We start from the raw sequence: 20,949 nt of genomic DNA on the forward strand, positions 1-20,949 counted from the left end.
CTACACTATGAATATCTGAATATGTGAGATCTTCTCCTGCTCTGTGTCCCCTGCCCGCCTCGTCCAAGATGGGGAAGGCCACCATGCCTCCTAGTGGGCCAATTCACAGGCATCAACTCTGCTGCTCAATTCCTTTCTTTCTGGTTCGCATATTCCTCAACTAAGAAGTCATGGAGCCTTTTTCCAAACTTGATATGCTTTATCATAGAACCTGGATTGTCAAATATCAAACTCCAATGAGAGGCGCAAAAATTCAAGAACAAGACTTGCCACTTCTACACGGGCTCTAGGTTTCTCATAGTGGGACGAGAACTAATACTGATGCCAAGAAAGGCACTAAGTTTCAAAGAAAGTTAGAGCTGCACCCAGGCCAACATTTCCTTAAGTGGTTTCCATGGAACTGTGCTACGAGCGATCAGGAAAAAAATAAATGGATTCCATGGTCAATTCGATTTGGAAAACACTTGGATTAAATGAAGTTACACGTGCTTCCTTTACCGCACAACTTTTCTGAGTCTTTATAATGCTTTTACTCTATGCATTAGGGATCATGAAGGTGGCAGGGGGCCCCATCTCAGTATCTCTGTCATTAGGGGTAGGGTGGCAGTGGGAATAGGCTTTGAGGAGACCCTGAAGGACACTACCGACTTTTTAAATAAGCTGCTTATTGAATTATAGTGTTTTAGCTTTGTATGTTCGTAAAGAGACACCATTGGACCTAGGTGCCTCTTTACGAAGTAGTCCAGAACTCTAGAGACTTGGGCAATACAGCATGTGCCTGCTGTACCCCCAAGGTATTGCCCCTACTACATAAGCTTCCTGAAGGTAGGGTGCCATCCCTCTCCTAACCTGTGACAGTGACAGACCCTACCCAAAGCCTGCCTTGGAGCTTGCACATAGTCTGGGTTTAGAAAAATCTACTGAAGGGCTTCCCTGGTGGCGCAGTGGTTGAGAATCCGCCTGCCGATGCAGGGGACACGGGTTCGTGCCCCGGTCCGGGAGGATCCCACATGCCGCGGAGCGGCTGGGCCCGTGAGCCATGGCCGCTGAGCCTGTGCGTCCGGAGCCTGTGCTCCGCAACGGGAGAGGCCACAGCAGTGAGAGGCCCGCGTACCGCAAAAACAAACAAACAAACAAAAAAAAAAAAAAAAAGAAAAATCTACTGAAGTGAATCTGGGCGGCAGGCCCTGGGCCAGGCTTGTAACAAAACCAGATCCAAGATCTCACTGCTTGAAGCTTTCAAAAGCAAATAAACCTTCCCTATTTGTTAACCACAGCCCCAGTATCAGCTGACACAACCGGAGAAGGCCTGCGGGTCACCATAGTAACCTGGCAGGGCATTCAGAAGAGCAATGGCCCCTCCCTCCCTCCAGCACAGTGGATCAAGGCAGGGGGTCACCGGGCTCTTCTTACCTCTTTCTTCTTCTTGGCCTCCTCTAAGGAGCCAAGCAATGATTTGCGCTCTTCGTTGGTTTGTTCTATTAGGGTCTTTATCTGTTTCACCTCCTTGAGAGCATTTTTAATTTCTTTATTAATGTACTTACTCCCCTCAGTGGACATTTCTGCAAGAAAAGAGCAGGGAGGTAGATGAGGCCAGAGGAAGGGATGGTGCTGGGGATATAACCCTGGAACCAGCTGGAATGGTCAGAAAGGCCAGTGGACCTAGGGGCTGCCATGGCTGGGATCCCCCTGGCAGGCAGCCTTCGGGCCCCAGCTTTGCCCTGACACAGGTTCCATCCCAGGGCTCACTGTAGACCCAGGGCCAGAGAATCGATTACACCCAGCTGCTCAGAAATGCAAACCATCGGAGCGGACACGGCCCAGAGGAGGGACAACCCAGTCCGCCCCTGGAGCTCTGGAGAAGCAGCCTACCCAGCTGCAGAAGAAATTTTTCAAGGAAAAAAAAAAATCCTGGAAGCGTAACTGTTTAAGCATCAAAATATAAAATAGTGTTATTGTGGATACAAGTCTTTCTGCAATGCAGTTTAAGGAAACATCTGAACTTCGTTGTTCCGATGCAGTGTCAGGTGACAGGGCCACAGAGGTGACTTAATAGCACCATCCTTCAAGGAGACTGTGATCAGACACCACCCCCTGTGACAAATGCAATGAGACAATGTCACCAAAGTACCGAAAGTGACAGCCAATGCTTCTCTGGTTCTTATCCCGGGCCAAATGCTGAGCTGGACACTTCACGTGCATTTTATTTAATACTCTTGACACTGTCTTCACCCCTTTGCACAATCGAGGCTAAAGATACTTACCCAGGGTTATACAGCTGGGGAGGGCGGAGCGAGACTTCCGCCCAGCTCTGAGCTCAACGTTTGGGTTTTGAACTATGACCCCAGAGAGTCAGTCAGCTCACAGGACAAGAGTGGGGCAGAGGAAAGACAGGCAAGGCCTGGCAGAAGAGGGGGAACCACCCGCTGGGCTCTGAGGGATGACGAGCCCTCGTAGTGAATGCGATTCCGCCTTTCCTGAAGCCGGAACATTGGTTTTCTAGGTGGAAAGGCGGTGGATACAGGTAGTAAGTGCTATGGAAACTCAAGGGGGAATCCACAGAGGCTCCAATGGTCCAGGCTTCGTGGAGCTTCGTGGAAGAGGTGTGGACGCCGGACCGAGCAGACGGGGAGGGGAATAGCCAAACGAGCTGCAGCAGCCAGAAAGGGCCTGGGGTCTACCTGAAACTGCCTGGAAGCCCACCTGACCACAAGGAGTCTAGGCCGGCGAGAGAGGGGCCCAGGCAGAGCAAACCCGATCCGATGCACAGGACAAAGGTGGTCTTAACCCTTGGGGCCCTGACACAGGGAAGCATGCCAGGAGGGCACGCCTGGTCACTTACCCTGGAGCTCTTTGTCCGAGATTGCTGTGCCATTCTCCCAGCTCAGCAGCAGGCCCACCAGCAGCAGTAGAGTCTTCATCTTGCCTCCTTCTCCAATTCTAGAATCCTAGCACGCCTCTGTTTGCAGAGAACAGGGGACTGTCATGGTAACAGCTAGACAGCCTGCTGGTTACGGGCCCAGCCTGCTGCCTGTGCGGCTTCCCAGGAACCCTGCCGAGGCCTTGCCCTCCGCTCTCCCCTCAGCTGGCGTCACCGACTGTTTATCCCAGGGAAGTGACAAGAAAGTATCAGGCTTGCCACTGGGCCCCTTCAAAAGAAAGTGGAGGAAGTGGGTCCGGGGAGGAACCACAGGACAGCAGCCTGATATAGAAGAAACGAGAACTCCAGAGTCACAGCCACTGGGCTCTGGTCCAAGCCACCCTCTTCCTTCCTCCTTCTCCTCGTCCCCCATAATAGCTGACTATGCCTAAAAAAGGCACATGTGCTTTCTGCATCCAGAAAGGGCATCTATCTGATGATACCTGCTCACATCAAACAAACCCTGAAAACACCTCTCCTGGGTCACTCATCTGGCCTCTGCCGTCCCCCTAAAGTGGGGAACTGCAGCCCAGAGCACAGACAGCCCCCTGCTGTCTGCATCAACCCATCCTGCCCACAGCAGGCATCACCAATCAATCACAGCACGGTCCCCACCAAGGCTCGACACCTCCTGAAATTGCTTTTCAAGGGTCTGAGGCAGTGACAGCCTCTGGGTTGCTACAGGGAAATAAATCCATTGGTCATCCCTAGCGTGGATGAGAGTAGAGCAAGGCGGGGAGGACGGCTGTCTTCAGGGAACAGAGAGGGCGGGGCAAAGCCAAAGGATTAACGGCGGAGGGGGCGCAGGGCAAGGAACCTCCCCAGGAAAAGTCCCTGTGGGAGGACGTGCCACTCTGCTCTGCCAGGTCCCTTTCACGCAGCCAGTCCCTCTAAGCCCACAGCAGCGTGTGTGCCAAGGTCCTCCCGCCACCACTCGGCTAGCTGCCCTGAGCCCTGGACCAGCTGGTCTTACACAATGGACCCTTTCCCAGAAGCTGAAGTTGTTGCAAAACAGAAACCCCTCCCCCTGCACTGCGCTTCACCCCAATGCTCATCTGAACTCGCCCGTTTCCCCTAAGAGAACGGGAAGGGGGTCTCCCCATCCTGAAATGATGCACGTCCAGAAGCTGCCCTCCACTCGGCAGGCCCATCGGGACCCTTGGGAGAATATTAATAAGGCAAGTCTCTCCTGAGACATAATTAGTAAGGCAGCCAGGCTGTGGTTCCCGAGCAGCGTGGGAGAAGAGAACGGGTCACCGCCTTCTCCAGAGATGGTGAGCGGGCAGGTCTGCGTGGCTGTGCCCCAGCTGCTCACTGAAGCCTGAAACGCCTCAAACAGGGACAGAGCCTTTGTCACGCCAGAGAGAGAAAGCTGGCGAGAAAACACCCCTCCAGCAGAGGCCCCCGATAGCAAAGCCTTCTGAGAAATCCAGACACGAGCCTCTGAAATAGGTTGGGACCAGAAGACAGGGCATTGGGTCCTGAGGAAAAGAGGGACAGGGCAGCCAAAGGCAAGAGCTCTGGATGAGAAGTCTGGAATCCCAGCGGTCAGTACAGGATCTCCCACCAAGAGCCTGGGGGCCACGGGAGCCATCGAGTTCTGAGCTGGGAGAGAGACCTGTCTCCTGCCCAATCTCTCCCCACCTCAGAGGGGAGGCCCAACCCAGAGACAGGACGGGGCTCCCCAAGGCCTGCAGCAAGCTGGTGACAACCCCAGGATGAGAACTCAGCCCTCCCAAACCCCAGTCCAGTGTTGTTTCCTTGACACCAAGTCACTTAAATCTCTGAGCCTCCGTTTCCTCACCTGTAAAATGGACCTAATAGAGACCTTAGAGATGGGAATGTGTTCTGTAAACCCAAGGGTCTTATGTAATCATAGGAAATTCCGACTCCTTCAAAACTGACGTAGGATCAATCATGGGCATTGGCAGTATCTATCGGGGAAGCGGGAGGAGGTGGTGTGTTGGGAGAAGGACAGAGGAACTGAGGCAGGTACACAAAGGTCACCTGTGGTCCCTCCCCGACTGTGGGCTTTGCCTCAGTGATGTGATCAGCTCCTACGAATTACCCGGGAGTCTTGTTATAATGCTGATTCTGATTCAGAGACTGCTTTTCTAATAAGCTTGCAGGTGATATTGATACTAGTCCAAGGACAGTAGGAGAGCAGCGGCTGCGTGGCCAAACTGCCCTCCCTTTGCACTGACTCACCTCCCCACCCATCTCCTGGCCAGGGCACCTGGTTGCCAACGGCTCTGATTGAACAAGCCACTCCAAGGCCTTCCTTTCCCCAGAGGAAGCCGTGGGGAGGACATGGTCACGCAGCTAGTAAGCTGCAGGGTTTAAAGCCCAAAGCCCAAGCTCCTCTCCCACTGCCTCCCCAAACGCAGAAAACTCAACCAAAAAGAAAAATGAGAAAATAATTCACCTGTCAATTCACACCATCGAGAGGCAAACATTAGCAGTGTGGTATATTTCCTCTTTTCTATGCATTTGCATACAATCGGATCCTTTACATCCACTGTCTTCAAATACTCTCTAAAAAAGCACACTTTTGTGGCTGTGTAATAGAGTCCTTTTTCTGATGTACTTTATTTTGCCATCCCACGAGGCCGGGCATTTAAATTGTCTGTAATTTCCCACTATTATGATCATGAACACTCCGGCGAGCATCCTTTGATAGTATCTGTACTTACTCTTAAATTCCAAGCTTCACTCTTAAAAAAAAAATAATAATCAGTTTCTTTTTTTCCTTAGGTCCAGAAATTCTGGAAGGTCAAGGCTTGGGCTCTAATCCCAATTCTGATACCTATTTGCTGTCTATCCTCTCCAGGCTTCAGATTATCATCTATAAAATGAGACAGTTGAATCAGATGTCTGAAGTCTGATGGAGGTTGTGTGATGTTTCTCTGATGTACTCTGGTGCATTAGGAAGCAGAAAGGGTAGGATTTCAGTGGTTGCAACATATACTTAAATCAAAGCATCATTACTTATAAACACACAATCCAGAGAACCAGAATTTCGCGAGCAAACAAGATGACTCATGCGCGCAAGCTCACAACCACCCCTGGAGATCAGTACCTTTCCGAGGAAGATGCTGCAGCAAGGCTGCAAGTGCAGGCCAGCTCTGTCACTCACTAGCCTGGCCTCACGCAACAGCGTCAGTCCTCCAAGTGTCAATTTCCACATCTTTACAAAAGGAGGATCCTTACATCTATCCCGCGTTTACTCCACAGAATTGTGGTTGGAGCCGATGAACAAAGGGCCTCCGGAGTCCCTTGCCTGTCTGCCGGCAATTCGGTCCCGGCTCGGCTGTCTGGTGATGGGGCTCCGACCACCTCCCTTCCCTGGATCCGCGACTCCAACTAAAGCGCCCCTCTGACAGCCCTGTGACTCCCAGTGGCCGTCCTCTCCTCGCCTGGGTGCCGCTCCCCGCCCGCTCATCAGTCCCGTCCAGGCTCTGCGCAGGGGCAGGAAAGGTGGGGACATCTCACCGGTCAGCAGTGCCCGAGCGCTCCTCCTGGCGACGCCGCGTGCACAGCACGGTGAGGCGCTCGTATTTATAGCGCTCTGCTGCGTATACACCCACTTTGGGGCTGGCTGCAAACCTGCATGACTCACGCCCAAAGAATGCGGTAGAAAGCACCGGGAGCTTTCTGGAAGCTGGTGCGGGAGGGGGTTCGGAGGTGCGGGCGGGTGGATGTCCGGGGCAGCACCCGGCAGGGGGCGCGGGGGCGCGGGGGCGCGTATCAGCACCGCGGAAGGCTCCGGCGGAGACAGACCCTGGGGTGCGGGCGCGCACGGCTGCCGGCTCCCCGCCCCCGGGGGCTCAGAGCTGGGGCACGGCGCCCCCAGGAAGGCAGAGCCTGAACTAACGTACACAGCTGGCGCCCAGCTCCGCAGAGATGGAGGGATGCTCTGCGCCCCTGGCTGGTGCCTCGTCCCCAGTAGAACGTCACTGTTCCGCTGCCCAATTGAACGTTAATCTTTCGCATTCAACACGCGCCACTTCTCTGGCTCCATTGAAGTAGAACAGCGTCAGAAATAACGAGGGTGTGATGGAGAGGGATGTCGTGCTAAAACACAGGAAGTACAAAATGCCGGCTTCCCGAACCCCCACCTGACCTGGTGGTCCTTTGGCCGACCTGCTGGCCGGGAGGAAACAGAAATGTGTTTTTAGGGATGAACACAGCATCCATATGGGGAACTAGAAGGCCTCCCAGGCTCCTTGACTCCTGGACGTTAAGCAAGTATTTTCCCCATCCGCTTGGGACCCAGCCAAGCAGGGCGGGCTTCATGAGCACGGGACCCTGCCGCCCCACACTTGGTTTGAGGAGCTACTGCCCAAGTCTTGAAATTCTTAAGAGTTTTTGAACAAGGGGCCCTGCGTTGTCATGGTGCAGGGGGCCGCGCAAATGATTCTGCTGGTCCTGCTTACAAGAGGGTCACTGATCTCCAGCAGCCCCAAGTCTCCTCTGCTGGCTCAGGAGGAATCTTGCCACAGGACTTTTTTGGCAGGGGGCTTTGGTGTGGCAGAGGGCTGGGAGGCGTCACACCACGCCCTGGCGGGGAGGGGACTAACTGAGAAGCCCCTCAGGCATAGCTACTTCTTGGGGAAGAAACAGAGCCATGCACTCTGACCCTAGGATGTTTGAGCCCCAGGAGAAAGGTCCAGGGGCTGGAGGGTGGTTCTTATACTGGCTGGGGGAGATGGGTTGGCAGGGCAGGTATAGGCAGCTTGGTTTGCTGGCCGACTGAAAACCAGCAAGATGAAGGGCTCTATGGCCAGGGGCTGAGTTGTCCTGCTCACAACTTTTGAGATACAGCCTAAGGCCCAGTCCCTGGTCGCCCAAGGTCCAGGGGCAACTAGGACCCCACCCTTTTCAGGAAGGTGCACAGAGGGAGCTTCTAGGCCTGTGAAAAAAAGGGGATGGGGGAGGACCTGAGCTGGGTGCATGGAATTCTGACCACAGTCTCAGCTCTGTCCCGAGGCTCTGGGTGACCTTGGTTGGACCAAAGACTTTAAGCCCCACTCCTGAGGTATCAGGTTCTTCCTTCTGGACAATGAGGAATCTGGAATGTATCATCTCTGAGGTCCCCTTCACCCTAACCCAAGGCAATGCCAAGTGTGAGAAGATCATCAGCTCAGAAGGAAAAAAAAATCAGTCGACAGTTGGGAACAATATTTCTCCCCTGAGGCTTCACTTTATCTTCCTTAAAAAGTCGAATTATCAGTAACAGCTACATTTTCTATGGCAACTGCCTCTTCCTTAGCATCATATCAGTGCCCAAGGCCAGAAGAAGTCTCTCTGAGCACGCTCCTTGTAACTTTTCTATTCTGCAGCTCCCCCAGCATCTGGCACAGGAGGCACAAATCTGTAATAATTATATTTTTAAAAATCGGACTTTGGAGGACAAGGCAAGGAGATCTGCCGTAGTCAGCTGAAGTAGGGGAAGGGAGGAGAGGAAGAAGGGATTGGGAGAAAATAACAGGATTCACAGCCATGACTGCGGTCCTCTGGGAAAGATCACTAGATGACTCTAGCTCGCTGCTAAGCACACAAGGCTCAGCAGATCAAACGCTAAGGAAAAGTTAAATCTTTTTACCATAATCTTTTGACCATAAATGCATCACTGGATTTTAAGTAGTCTAAGTAGATCACAGATGCCAGTTGGTACAGCCCTCACCCAATACTTGATTCTGTTTTTTTGTTGGTTTGTTTTTTAGCATATAGTTGATTTACAGTGTTGTGCTAGTCTCAGGTGTACAGCAAAGTGAACCAGTTAGTTATACATATACATATATCCACTCTTTTTTGGATTCTTTTCCCATATAGGCCATTACAGAGTATTGAATAGGGTTCCCTGTGCTCTACAGTAGGTCCTTATTAGTTATCTATTTTATATATAGTCGTTTGTATATGTCATTCCCAATCTCCCAATTTACCCCTTCCCCACTTTCCCCCCGGTAACCATAAGTTTGTTTTGTCCATCTGCAACTCTATTTCTGTTTTGTAGATAAGTCCATTTGTACCCTTTTTTTAGATTCCACTACTTGACTCTTTTTTTTTTTCTTTTTGCGGTACGCGGACCTCTCACTGTTGTGGCCTCTCCCGTTGCGGAGCACAGGCTCCGGATGCGCAGGCTCAGCGGCCATGGCTCACGGGCCCAGCCGCTCCGCGGCATATGGGATCCTCCCAGACCGGGGCACGAACCCGTATCCCCTGCATCGGCAGGCGGACTCTCAACCACTTGCGCCACCAGGGAGGCCCCACTACTTGACTCTTAACTGCCCATTCTTAACTACTTGATGCCACCGCTGCCACATTCCCATCAGGTGGTCATCCTGCCTCTGTTTGAATGCCCCTGGCAACAGGGAGCTCACTACCTCCATGGGAGCAATTGTCTAGTAAAACCATCTACAGAGTTAGCTGTGTGTAGAGTTTGTTGAGTCAAAGTCTGGCTCCTGCAAGGGACAACCCCAAGCCCAGCTCTGTCCCCTGGAACCACACAGAGGAAACCCAATCCATCTCCCAGCTGCTATCCCTTCAGATATTTGAAGGCAGCTAGTCACTTCTCCCAGTGGTGCCCCGGGCTTGTTGCTGCCTGCGTTGTCACTGAGTGCAAGATTCTTCCCCAGCCCTTTGGCCTTCCGGAACTTGCCTCTCTCGAACCCTGGGCCTGCCAATACTAGTGAGGACTGACCACAAAGCAGAGTGGGACCACCTGCTCCCTTGCCCAGACACTCGAGATAAGGTTTTATTTCCTTGCCCAGACACTCGAGATAAGCTTTTATTTAGCTGCTGAGTCACTTGGCTGATTCATATAGAATTCATCATCATTTTGGCAGAGGCTGCTGTTTAATCATTTTTCCTCCCATCATGGACTTAAGTGATCAGGTTTGGGGTTTGGGGCTTGATTTTTTTCTTGGAGTGGGGGACCATCGGAGAGGGGGCTGGGGGAAAGTAAAGAGCTTTACATTTATCTGTTCATCTCTTAATGCTTTGCCCACCCTCTCTCCCCTGCTAGGCGATGTCTTTGTTATGCACTCCACCTCTGCCACGCGGTCCAGCTCTGCACTACCAACAGGGCGGCAGCTTAACCACTGCTGATAGAAGTGGAACAAGTTGGAAATGGACAAGAGCAGTAAGTACCCTGTTATGCTTCCCATGTTTGAAGCTTGGGCAGCTAATACAGTTGTTTATTGTTATATAAAAAACCACCCCAAAATTTAGTGGCATAAAACAATCTTTAAAAAAAAAAAAAAGAATCACTCTCCAGGCTCTAATTATTATTTGGGTGTATTCAGTCAATCATGGGCTCATAAAAAGTCACGGATGATAAAATCAGATGAGATAAAATTAGCCCACAGCTGATGCGGAGGCATCCTGACTGCTTTTTCAGGGCCTACCTAAAGTCCAGAAACATTCACTCCATCAGATGTGTTTCCCTTATCTTCCCAAACAAGATCTCTTTGGGAAAAGATCTGGGGCTAGTCTCTCCTGAGTTGCTTATCATGGACCTATAAGTAGACAAATATTACTTAAACTATGTTCACTGTTCATCATGCTATTGACCAAAATCCAAGGATGCTCAAGTCTCTTACAAAAATGGCATAGTGATTGCATATAACCTACCTACATCCATAAAAGTCTCTTACAGAAAATGGCATAGTGATTGCATATAATCTACTCACATCCATATACTTCTTGCTTATACATATTATAAGCAATCATCTCTAGATGGCTTATAATATATAATACACTGTAATGATATGTAAATACTGGTAAATACAATGTAAATGCTATGTACATAGTTATCAGAATCTCAGTAAATTCAAGCTTTGCTCTTTGAAACTTTCTGGAATTTTTTTTTTTTTATATGTTCAATCCGTGGTTGGTTGAATTCATGGATTTGGAATCTGCAGATACAGAGGACCAACTGCATCTCACTCCAGCGCTGGTCAACGCTAACCTTTAGCTCCAATTCTTAGACTAATGGGCGTTTATTAAAATTGGCCCCCAGATCTGCCTCAGGTCAAATCTACTTTTTCCACAACCACCTGGAATCCAACGGATAATTATTTTAGATCAGTGATTCTCATTGGAACTGTACAATATAATTACCTGGGAACTTTAAAAATTAACCATGCCTGAATTCCACCTCCAGAAGTCACGATTGAAGTGATCTGGGTGCAGCCTGAGATTGCATCAGGATTTCCTAAACCCTCCAAGTCATTTTAATGCACAGCCAACGTTGAGGACCACTGCTTTCCAGTTTATGAATTCCTAGCTTACACTTTGCCCCATCTGATCCCTACTGCATCTCTATGTCATTGCTAGAGTGTGTGGTATCAGTCTCACTTTATAGAAGAGAAAACTGGAGGTCAAAGGAATCTTAGCAGGTTTTTACACTGAGTTAAAATCTGCTTCCTTGCATCTTTTCTCTGTCCCCTGCAAGATGGCCCTCTAAGTATTTGAAAACAAATATTCTATCTCAAATGTACTTCCTTTTCATAGAGTGAGGTCACCAGACCCTCGCTCTGCTTATCCCTGCCCCTAGGGTGTTCCACCCTGTCATTGTCTCTCTAGCGTGGCTTTAGGAACAAATGGAAGACAACAGCTTTGGTTGGCCAGCTGAGGGGGCAGTGAGCAAGACTATCACTACATGTGATTTGATATGAAGTTCCCGGAACCCCCAAGGCCCTCTCTGCTTACTTTTACATTATGTTTTAACAAACTGTGCTCCTCAAATTCGTTTATATTGGCCCCCCGGGGCAGGCTATGGTATGCCGGCTGTACACAAAGACACAGAAGCAAGTGGCTCTAGTTTTACTTAGATTTAGAGAGACAAGTTAATATTTAGTGAGTAATCAGTCTTCATTCTCTCTCTCTCTTTCTTTCTTTCTCCCTGTCTTTTTTCAGTTCCCCTCTAAATCTCGTGCTTCTAAAGCAATGGATGTCTATTTACATCTGTATTTAGAATGTGTGTGTATGTATAATATATATGCATAATATATACTACATATATAAATGTATAAGGGATTTTTATTTTTTCTTTTCTCTTTAAAATAAATATAAAATCAGATTATATATGCTGCTTTGCAACATGCTCTTTTCCACTTAATAAAATATTATGGCTGGCCCTCCAAGTCAATGCTTAGATAGATCTTTTCCGTAACTACTGTACATAATTTATTCAGCCATTCTCCTATGCCAACTTTTTCTGTCACTATAAGTTGTGCCACAATAAACAGACTTCTGCATAAATCCTAATATGTTGGTGCCTTTATTGGTATAAGAGATTCTCAAATTGGGACTGTAGGGTAAAAGAGAATGTTTTGTCTTAATGTTAATACATACTGGCTGATGATTTTCCCAAAAAGTAGCAGCTACTCCCACTGTCTCTGAGAAAACCCATTTCCTATGTGACCGTAAGGCTGGATATCGTCCTTTTGAATTTTTGCCACTCCAGGGGGAGAAAATGACATTTTGCTCCCTTAATCGCTTTGCCTGTTTATGGTTTTCAACTATTCATTTTAAAATAAAGTTTCTGTTTCTGTGACTTGCTTATTCATATTGTTTGTGCATTCTATTGGGTTATCCATTGTTTTTTTAAATCCAAGTATAGTTGATTGACAATGCATTCTTTTTTTTCTACCAGTGTATAGGAGCTCTTTAAATAAATGAGGTAATCCTATGTGTGTTGCAAATGTTTTTACCAAAGCTGTCGTGTATCTTTTACCTTTGATTATAGAAGCTCTTAAAATTTTTTACGTAGTGAAATTTATCTTTTCCTTTATACTTTCTAGGTCTCCTATCTTGCTTAAAAGGATGTCTTCCTCTCACTAAAATATAGACCGTTAAAAATACTATATCACTATGCTATACACCTGAAGCTAATATGGTACTGTAAATCAACTACACTTCAATACAAAAAAATTAAAATAAAAAAATTATTAGGTAGATGTCTATTATGTAATACATGCCCAAATACTGCATAGTGTAGATTGGGTATAGTTAGATAGAGATAGATAGATGTCACATAGCTAGAGAGAGAGATAGTTAGATGTAGAGTTAGAGATAGATAGATAATAGAGATGATAGATACAATAGATGATACATAAACAGAAGATAGATGGATGATAGAGATAAATAGGTATAGATAGATGATAGATATAATAGATGATAGATGATAGATAGAATAAATAGTAGATGATAGATAGCTGATAAAAAGAAATAGATAGATAGATAGATAGATAATAGATAGGGCCGTATCCTCAGAAAAGCAAAAATATAACAGCAATGGAAATATTAAAAGCTATAGAATAATATTAGGAAGTGATGCTTTCATTAGCATTCTTTCAAAAGACACTTTAAATTTTTTTTAAGATTTTTTTTGATGTAAAGCATTTTAAACTCTTTATTGAATTTGTTAAATATTGCTTCTGTTTTATGTTTTATGTTTTTTTTTTTTTACTGCAAGGCATGTGGGATCTTAGCTCCCTGACCAAGGATCGAACCTGCACCTCCTGCAATGGAAGGTGAAGTCTTAATCACTGGACCGCCAGGGAAGTCCCTAAAAATTTTAACCTAGACTTAAGTGCATCTAATACACCACAAAAGACAGACGTGAGAGCAAGTGTAAGGCCCTGCAAGGCCCTACAAATCAAAGAAATATTAAATTATATTAAATTATGAATACACTCAGGACAAAAGTGAGATTAATTGTAGTTTATAGCCCGTTAACTAATCAGTATTTATTTGGGAAAAGATCCCAGGGCCTGTCAGCTTTCGTATGGCTGTAAAAACAGAGCGATATTGGGTAACACTGAGAAAAAGAACAATAAAGGAAATAAGGTGAAAATAATTATTCTAATTTTCTTCTAGCTTTCTACTGTGTTAATTTTTATATTCAGATTTTTTAATGACTTTCTAGTTTATTCCTCTGATTTATTTCTTTGTTCATGTGTAATATTTTGTTTTTATCACATGACTTTAAAACAATATTTAATGTTGAGAAGGTAATCTCCCTCACTCTTCCTTTACAAATTTTCTTGGCTGTTCTTGGACATTAATGCTTTTCTATAAATGTTCATTTAATTCTGCCCAGTTGAAAAAAAATGATATTGTAATTATAGTTTCACTAAAAGTACATAATAGTTTTGGAAGAATTCACATTTTTATATTCTTTCTTCCTATTTAGAAGCATAACATATTCTAGAAGTCATTTAAACTATTATTTTTATTTCTAAATGAATTTTTTTATCAAAGTCTTGTATGCATATAATTAAAAAATATCAAATAGTACAAAAGTACTAATGCAGAATCCTCTGCCACGTTCCTCACCATTTCTCCAGCCTGCCACCAACCCACTCCCAATCCAGGAAAACCATTATTTTTATATTAAAACAAACATTGTTTCATCATGCTATGGCATGCAACTTTTATATCATTTTTTAAATAAAAGGAAAGATTTCAAAGATATTTTTGCTACTTCTATCATTATGGCAGTGGAAAAGTTTGAAAAATCCTAAGTATATTGTACTGAAATTGATCAGATGATAGTTCAAACGTTTCCCCTGTTTCATTTAGCTTTGTGCTCCCATTCTCTAAGACATAGTCCAGCATGCAGTATGTATTAAATAAATACTTGTTAAATTACCTGAATTAATTTTTCAATTAGTGCCATCTAAGATTCCATTTATTTTGTTAGCAGTCTCACCCTAGTTTTGCCTTTTTTAAAGGTCATTTTATTATTTTTTAAAATTTTATTTATTTTTGGCTGCATTGGGTCTTCGTTGCTGTGCGCGGGCTTTCTCTAGTTGTGGCAAGCAGGGGCTACTCTTCGTTGTGGTGCGCAGGCTTCTCACTGCAGTGGCTTCTCTTATTGCGGAGCACGGGCTCTAGGCATGCGGGCTTCAATAGTTGTGGCTCGCGGGCTCTAGAGTGCAGGCTCAGTAGTTGTGGTGCATGGGCTTAGTTGCTCTGTGGCATGTGGGATCTTCCCGGACCAGGGATCGAACCCATGTCCCCTGCATTGGCAGGTGGATTCTTAACCACTGAGCCACCAGGGAAGTCCTCACCCTATTTTTGATTTGTATCAAAACTGTAACATCCATGAGGATAGGGAACATATCCCTGATACTAGCACGGTCCTTGGCTGTGTATTCAAAATATATTTGTTTAAGAAATAAATGAAAACCATGCATGGCCAAATATCACCTAGATCTTTTTAGTTATTTATTTATTTTGGCCACACTGTGCAGCTTGTGGGATCTTAGTTCTCCAACCAAGGATTGAACTCTGGGCCGTGGCAGTGAAACCGCCGAGTCCTGACCACTGGACAGCCAGGGAATTCCCATCACCTAGATCTTTTTCTCTGAATTACTAAGCTTCATTCATTGCTAGTGCAACTGAGGGTGAATCTAAATGTAAGGTTTAAATTTATTTCTCTTGAATTTTCTCTCATATGTGCACTTGTAGGCATCTGTCAAGATTGTTCTAAATTTTGTTCTTCCAGTTTTGAATGAGAAACAAAGAAATAACCTTCTAGGTCTCTATCCAGAGTATAGCTGGAAATGTACATTAGGACCCTTTTTACCACAAAAGCCCAACCTCTTGGGGTTTCCCTGGTGGTGCAGTGGTTAGGAATCCGCCTGCCAATGCAGCGGACACGGGTTCGAGCCCTGGTCCGGGAAGATCCCACATGCCGCGTAGCAACAAAGCCCGTGCGCCACAACTACTGAACCTGTGCTCTAGAGCCTGCGAGCCACGACTACTGAAGCCCGCACGCCTAGAGCCTGTGCTCTACATCAAGAGAAGCCACTGCAATAAGAAGCCTGTGCGCCTCAACGAAGAGTAGCCCACACTCGCCACAACTAGAGGAAGCCCGCACGCGGCAACAAAGACCTAACTCAGCCAAAAATAAATTAATTAATTATTTTAAAAATAAATAAATAGATAGATAAAAGCGGATGAATGTTAAAAAAAAAAAAAAAAGCCCAACCTCTGCTATAAAGAAATTCTTATGGAACAAATTTGGAGAATATCTTCCTCAAAAGGAGTCATGACCCTGCAGCTCTGATCTTCCCATTTTAGTGTGTAAGATTCCTGGCCAGCTGGAGACAGGGATCTTTCCAGTCCTATTTGCAGTAATCTAAATTGTGGATTCCTGCAGGGATCCCTTTCCACTGTCCAGTGGATAGTTCAGCTAAAAGAGGCTACTCCTTCTTACAGACCATCAAGGATCCTTCTATTTTCATCTACATCCAGCTCCAAGTGAAGTCAGCCACTTTCTTCCTGAACTTATAATTGATTCAGATGAATAATCTAAGTAGTCTGTCTTTGCGAAGACTTTATCATATTAATCTAGAAGATCTGTACAAGCTCTGAAGCATCCTTTGTAATTAAACTGCTTTTCTCAGAACTTCACCCTTACAGAATTCATAAAATAAGGTATTAATTTGATGATATGAAGCCCCCTTTAAGGATTTCTCAGGCTAGAAGAGTTCATATTATATGGCATCTCCCACTCGTAAAGAGTGGTATTGCAAGGCACCTCTTGGCCGCTGTATGCTCAAAAATGCCAGAATTGGGACTTCCCTGTTGGCACAGTGGTTAAGAATCCGCCTGCCAATGCGGGGGACACGGGTTTGAGCCCTGGTCCGGGAAGATCCCACACGCTGTAGAGCAACAAAGCCTGTGCACCGCAACTACTGAGACTGCGCTCTAGGGCCCACGAGCCACAACTACTGAGCCTGAATGCTGCAAGTACTGAAGCCTTCGCGCCTAGAGCCTGTGCTCCGCAACAAGAGAAGCCACCTCAATGAGAAGCCTGCGCACTGCAACAAAGAGTAGCCCCTGCTCGCTGCAGCTAGAGAAAGCCCACGCATAGCAACGAAGACCCAAAGCAGCCAAAAAATTTAAAAATAACACGACACTGACTCGAAGCGAATAGATGAGACTTTGCTAAAATTTTGAGGGACTTTCTTGGGAAACAAACAAAACCCCACATGCCTAGACCTTTACCTGTCATCTTGACAGTTGGAGATGAAAAACAACCTTGCGCTAGGAGATAACGGACTGTGAGAATTAAGCAGCTCTCAGGGGAGGCTCACCACCTCCCACCCACAGCCTCCACTTCAGATGTGTCCCAGGAGGGTGGTAAGCAGGGAGAACCTTCTAGAGGCCATAGCCCAGAACATAATGGATAAGAGACTTCCTCCAGAGTTGAATGAGGGCCCAAGCAAAGAACTTCCCCCACCCCAGGATTAGGGGCCTTTAGAGCACCTGTGGGATCTCGAAATTTCCACAGACCTGTAGCTACTGTGTGTCTTTTATTCTTCCCTTTTCTGAATGTGTGTTTTTATTGTGATTATCTGATCCAGGCTCCTCCATTTGGACTGGAGCCACTCCCAGACCTGAAGGAAAAGACACTCACAGGGAGAGCCTGAACTTAGAGCTCAGTGGTGGGCATAATTTGAGTTGCCTTCCTGGGGAGGAATGAACATGTTTTATGTGCAAAAAGAAAGGAGCAAACAGGTATTTGGTGACCAGGAAGGTGGCCTGAACGGAGAATGTCCATGCTCCCTCATCTGTGCTTCTCCCTCTAACCAGGGCACACAGCGAAGTCTATTTTCAAGCTCTCTCACTATGAGGGGCTCTGGACAATGGAATATGGGTAGAAGTGCTGTATACCAGCCCAGCCCTTATAATTCTCCTATGCATGATCCTCCATTCTCTCTTCTGTTTTGCAGCAACCTTAAAGCCATTTGTTGAAGACAGTGGTAATTCAAGATGGAGGGTCCCTGGGTCCCTGAGTCACCATCTGGAAGAGAACTGTCCAACCCACACTGGATTGTCATGTGAGAAATAAACTTTTGTCTTATTAAGATAGTGCGTTGTTGAACTATATTCAATATCTTATAATAACCTATAATGGAAAATAATCTGAAATATATATATATAATACACATATATATATATATATACATACATATATAACTGAATCACTTTGCTGTACACCTGAAACTAACACAATATTATAAATCAGCTATACTTCAGTTTAAAAAAAGGACTGAGTTGGGACTTTGTACCTTCATTAATACATGAAGTTTCCACCACTAGTGATTCTGGTTTTTTTCCTCTAAATGACCTCTGCTCTTTAGCGGTTTCCTTTGACTTTCAACATAAGTATGGTGTATGTGCTGCAATCAACTATCCCCACACCTTTCCCACCCAAACTCAAGTTAGAAACAATATTAAGCAACCTTCTGTAGCCCATCCCACCCTGCCTACCCTGTCTGGTGCTGTCCGTGCCTCTGCACTCAAGTCCCAGCTGAGCCACATCCTAACAGTTCCATAATCTGGTCTCTCAGGGGCAGTTATCCCAGTTGACCCTGGGTTCACCCCTCTGGCTGTTGATAGAAATTGCCTGAAATTACAGCTGAAAACTCTCACCCAAAGGCTGGTGTAATTTCTAGGAAATCCGGTCTCCCCCCTTCTTCCTCTGTCATCTGTGATCTTGATCTTGATCCCACAGTCCTTTTGGAGCAGGAGTTCATCCTCTGAACCTCTTCAGGGCTGGGTCCAGCTCTGCTCACTCAGGGTCCATCTACAGCCAGACACCAGTATATTTCATTTCTCTGCTGATGCATCTGCATTACCATAGCAACACATACATACATCCTCCAATCCCAAGGGGGCGAGGTGGTGGGAGAGGATCCTCCCACATACAAGGTTAGGACCTTTTTCTCACCAGACATCTTGGATCTAGTCAACTAAAGAAAGCATGGAGAAAAACCAAGGGTCATTTGTCTGTTCTCTCTTTGACAAATATTTGAGTAGCTTCTGTGAGAGGCAGGGTGGTGCACCGTGGCTAAGGACAAAGGCGCTGGATTCGGCCTCCCTGGGTTCAAATCCCAAGATCTCCACTTACTAGCTACGTGACACTAAGCGCAATATCTATCTTCTGAAAAATTAGGACTATAATGGTGCTTATCTCATAGGGCTGCTAAGACGATTAAATTAATTAATACATAGGTAAACCGCCTAAAGGACGCTTTGTGGGTGGCTATCTCCCTGGTGTTTACAAAGCAGCCTCCTGATCCATGCCACAGTCTGGGAGACTGAGGTTCATGTGGCAGACTTGGAATCCAGATTCAAAGCCCCAGGAGTACCTCGTGACTACTACCAGGCAGGCGAAAGCCTCTCTGAACCTCAGTCTCTTCACCTGTAAAATGGGCAGTAGGTTCCTGGCTCCCTCTCTCAAGGCCATGGTGAGGTTCTGCTGAGATCACAGAACTGAACTGAAACTTGCCACTGGGAAGGGAAGGAGATTAGAGAAAGCTGAGCATCCCCCTCTCTGACTGGCTGGGATTTGTGAATGGGGTGGGCGCCGGGGGTGGCTGTCCTTGGCCACTTCTCAGCTCCCAGGCTTAGGAGAAAGTTTCTCTGCCCCCTTTGGCCTCACCTACTTTACTCCAAGGGCCACATGGGGGTGGGCATGGCGGTGTGGAGATGTGGGAAAGGGGCTGATGTAGCAATGGAGAGAGGCCAGGCCAGGTGGTCCCCACTGTGTGGTCCGCCTCCCCCTGCCCCACCCTGCCACCACGGCCATCACGCCTCAGCACCATTACTCGTTAAATTGTTGTCTTTCCTCACAGGATGCATGCAACCTCAGGGAGTCCGGGATGGCGTGGAATGTTCCCCACACTCCCCTGCCGGAGGAGGGCCTCCGACGGACGAGAGAGTCACCACTCCTTTGCCTGAGGCCCGTTTCCCTCAGATGTCACTGTTTATACCAGAGGCCTCTCCAGGAGCAAAGTCACAGAAGTTGGGAGCGCTCAGGGCCCAGTTTTCTCCTGCAGAAAACCGAGGCTTGGAGACATGGAGTGGCCGCCCAAAGCCACTCACCCAGAGTGCCAGAGCTGGCCTGACCAACCGTCCGGGTCTGCCCCGGACCGAGGGATGTGGGACTTTCAGTCCCAGGCAACCCGGAGGACGGGAGGGGCTGGGGCCGGGACCCGGGAATCCTAATTTTTCCAGTCCCTCTACCCCGCAGATGGGTGAGGAAAAGGTCCAGGGCGGAAATCGAGAGCCCCCAGCCACCAGGCGGCCCCCACCGCGCGAACGATTGCTCTGGAAGAGCCTTCCGTGCGCCCCCAATCCCCAGTGCAGCGGCGCCCGGAGGCGGTCGGCGGGCGGGGCTCGGGGCCTTCCCCGCGCGAGGGGACTCCGGGGGCGCCGGGCGCGGCGCGGGGGCCCGCGGCGGCACAAAGAGGCCCGGCCGCGGCACTTTTGAAAAGAGCGAGGAAGTTGATCTGGGCCGGGGCCCAAGGAGTGACGAGGAGGGAGGGAGGGCGGGCGCGCGGGGCCGGGGGCGGCCGCAGCCCTCGCCTCGCCGGCCTCCACGGGAAGCGCGGCGGCGGCATGGGCGGCGGGGCGCGGCGCCCCCAGGCTGCGACCCCGCGGACCCTCCTCTCGGCGCACCGCCTCCGCAGCCGGGGCTCCGGCGTGACTCCGGCACCGAGCCCCACTCCCGCGGGCGGCGCGTAGGGCGGCAATCGATCCGTGCCCTCCCGGGACCCGCCGGCTTCAGCCCGGGTCGCACGGCCGCCGAGCCGCCTCCGGCGGGGCCCTCCCGAGGCCCCGGAGCGGGGACCATGAAAGGTAAGCCCGCCCGCGCGCGGGAGTTCCGAGGCGAGCCCCTGCGGGACCCCTCACCCTGCCCGGGCGCGGTGGGCACCTCTCTCTGCGGGCGGGCGAGGACGGGAGGACTCACCCGGTAAGGAGTGCGTGGGCTTCTCTTTCGTATCCTCCGGAGAAAGGTATTGGGAGGACAGGATGGAGCCCTGAAGTCCAGAGTCAAAGGAGAGAGAGGAGAAGGAGGGTGCAGAATGTGCTCACCGTCCATTGCCCTTTCCCAAAAAGCCATTGTAAATCCAGAGAAGTATCTGATCCCTTAAACCTGTCAGCACAGAACCATGTTACCAGCCCAACCTTCTCCCAGCATCACCCCATCCGGAGGA

General features: G+C 48.1%; 2 protein-coding genes across 7 annotated transcripts in view; one reads left to right on the top strand and one right to left on the bottom strand.

Moving 5' to 3' along the window:
- The window catches only part of CLU (clusterin), a 29,576-nt gene that overhangs the window by 8,493 nt on the left and 134 nt on the right, over positions 1 to 20,949 (bottom strand). Inside the window, exons 2-5 of one of the 4 annotated variants that reach the window (XM_060102605.1) lie at positions 20,703 to 20,772; positions 18,380 to 18,533; positions 2,843 to 2,959; positions 1,414 to 1,562 (exon numbers count right to left, since the gene is read on the bottom strand). In XM_060102605.1, coding sequence (XP_059958588.1) covers positions 1,414 to 1,562; positions 2,843 to 2,921 — 228 coding nt within the window. In that variant the 5' untranslated portion in view covers positions 2,922 to 2,959; positions 18,380 to 18,533; positions 20,703 to 20,772. Of the gene's footprint in view, positions 1 to 1,413; positions 1,563 to 2,842; positions 2,960 to 6,412; positions 6,633 to 18,379; positions 18,534 to 20,702; positions 20,773 to 20,949 lie in introns of those variants that run through there. The other 3 variants (XM_060102604.1, XM_060102602.1, XM_060102603.1) reach the window with 3 other exon arrangements.
- The window catches only part of SCARA3 (scavenger receptor class A member 3), a 43,241-nt gene continuing 42,206 nt past the window's right edge, over positions 19,915 to 20,949 (top strand). For all 3 annotated transcript variants that reach the window (XM_060102598.1, XM_060102599.1, XM_060102601.1), the window contains exon 1: positions 19,915 to 20,590. In XM_060102598.1, the coding sequence (XP_059958581.1) occupies positions 20,584 to 20,590 (7 nt within the window). In that variant the 5' untranslated portion in view covers positions 19,915 to 20,583. The remainder of the gene's footprint in view (positions 20,591 to 20,949) is intronic.

The sequence above is a fragment of the Mesoplodon densirostris genome, chromosome 6, assembly GCF_025265405.1.
Source record: "Mesoplodon densirostris isolate mMesDen1 chromosome 6, mMesDen1 primary haplotype, whole genome shotgun sequence".
NCBI lineage: Eukaryota > Metazoa > Chordata > Mammalia > Artiodactyla > Ziphiidae > Mesoplodon > Mesoplodon densirostris.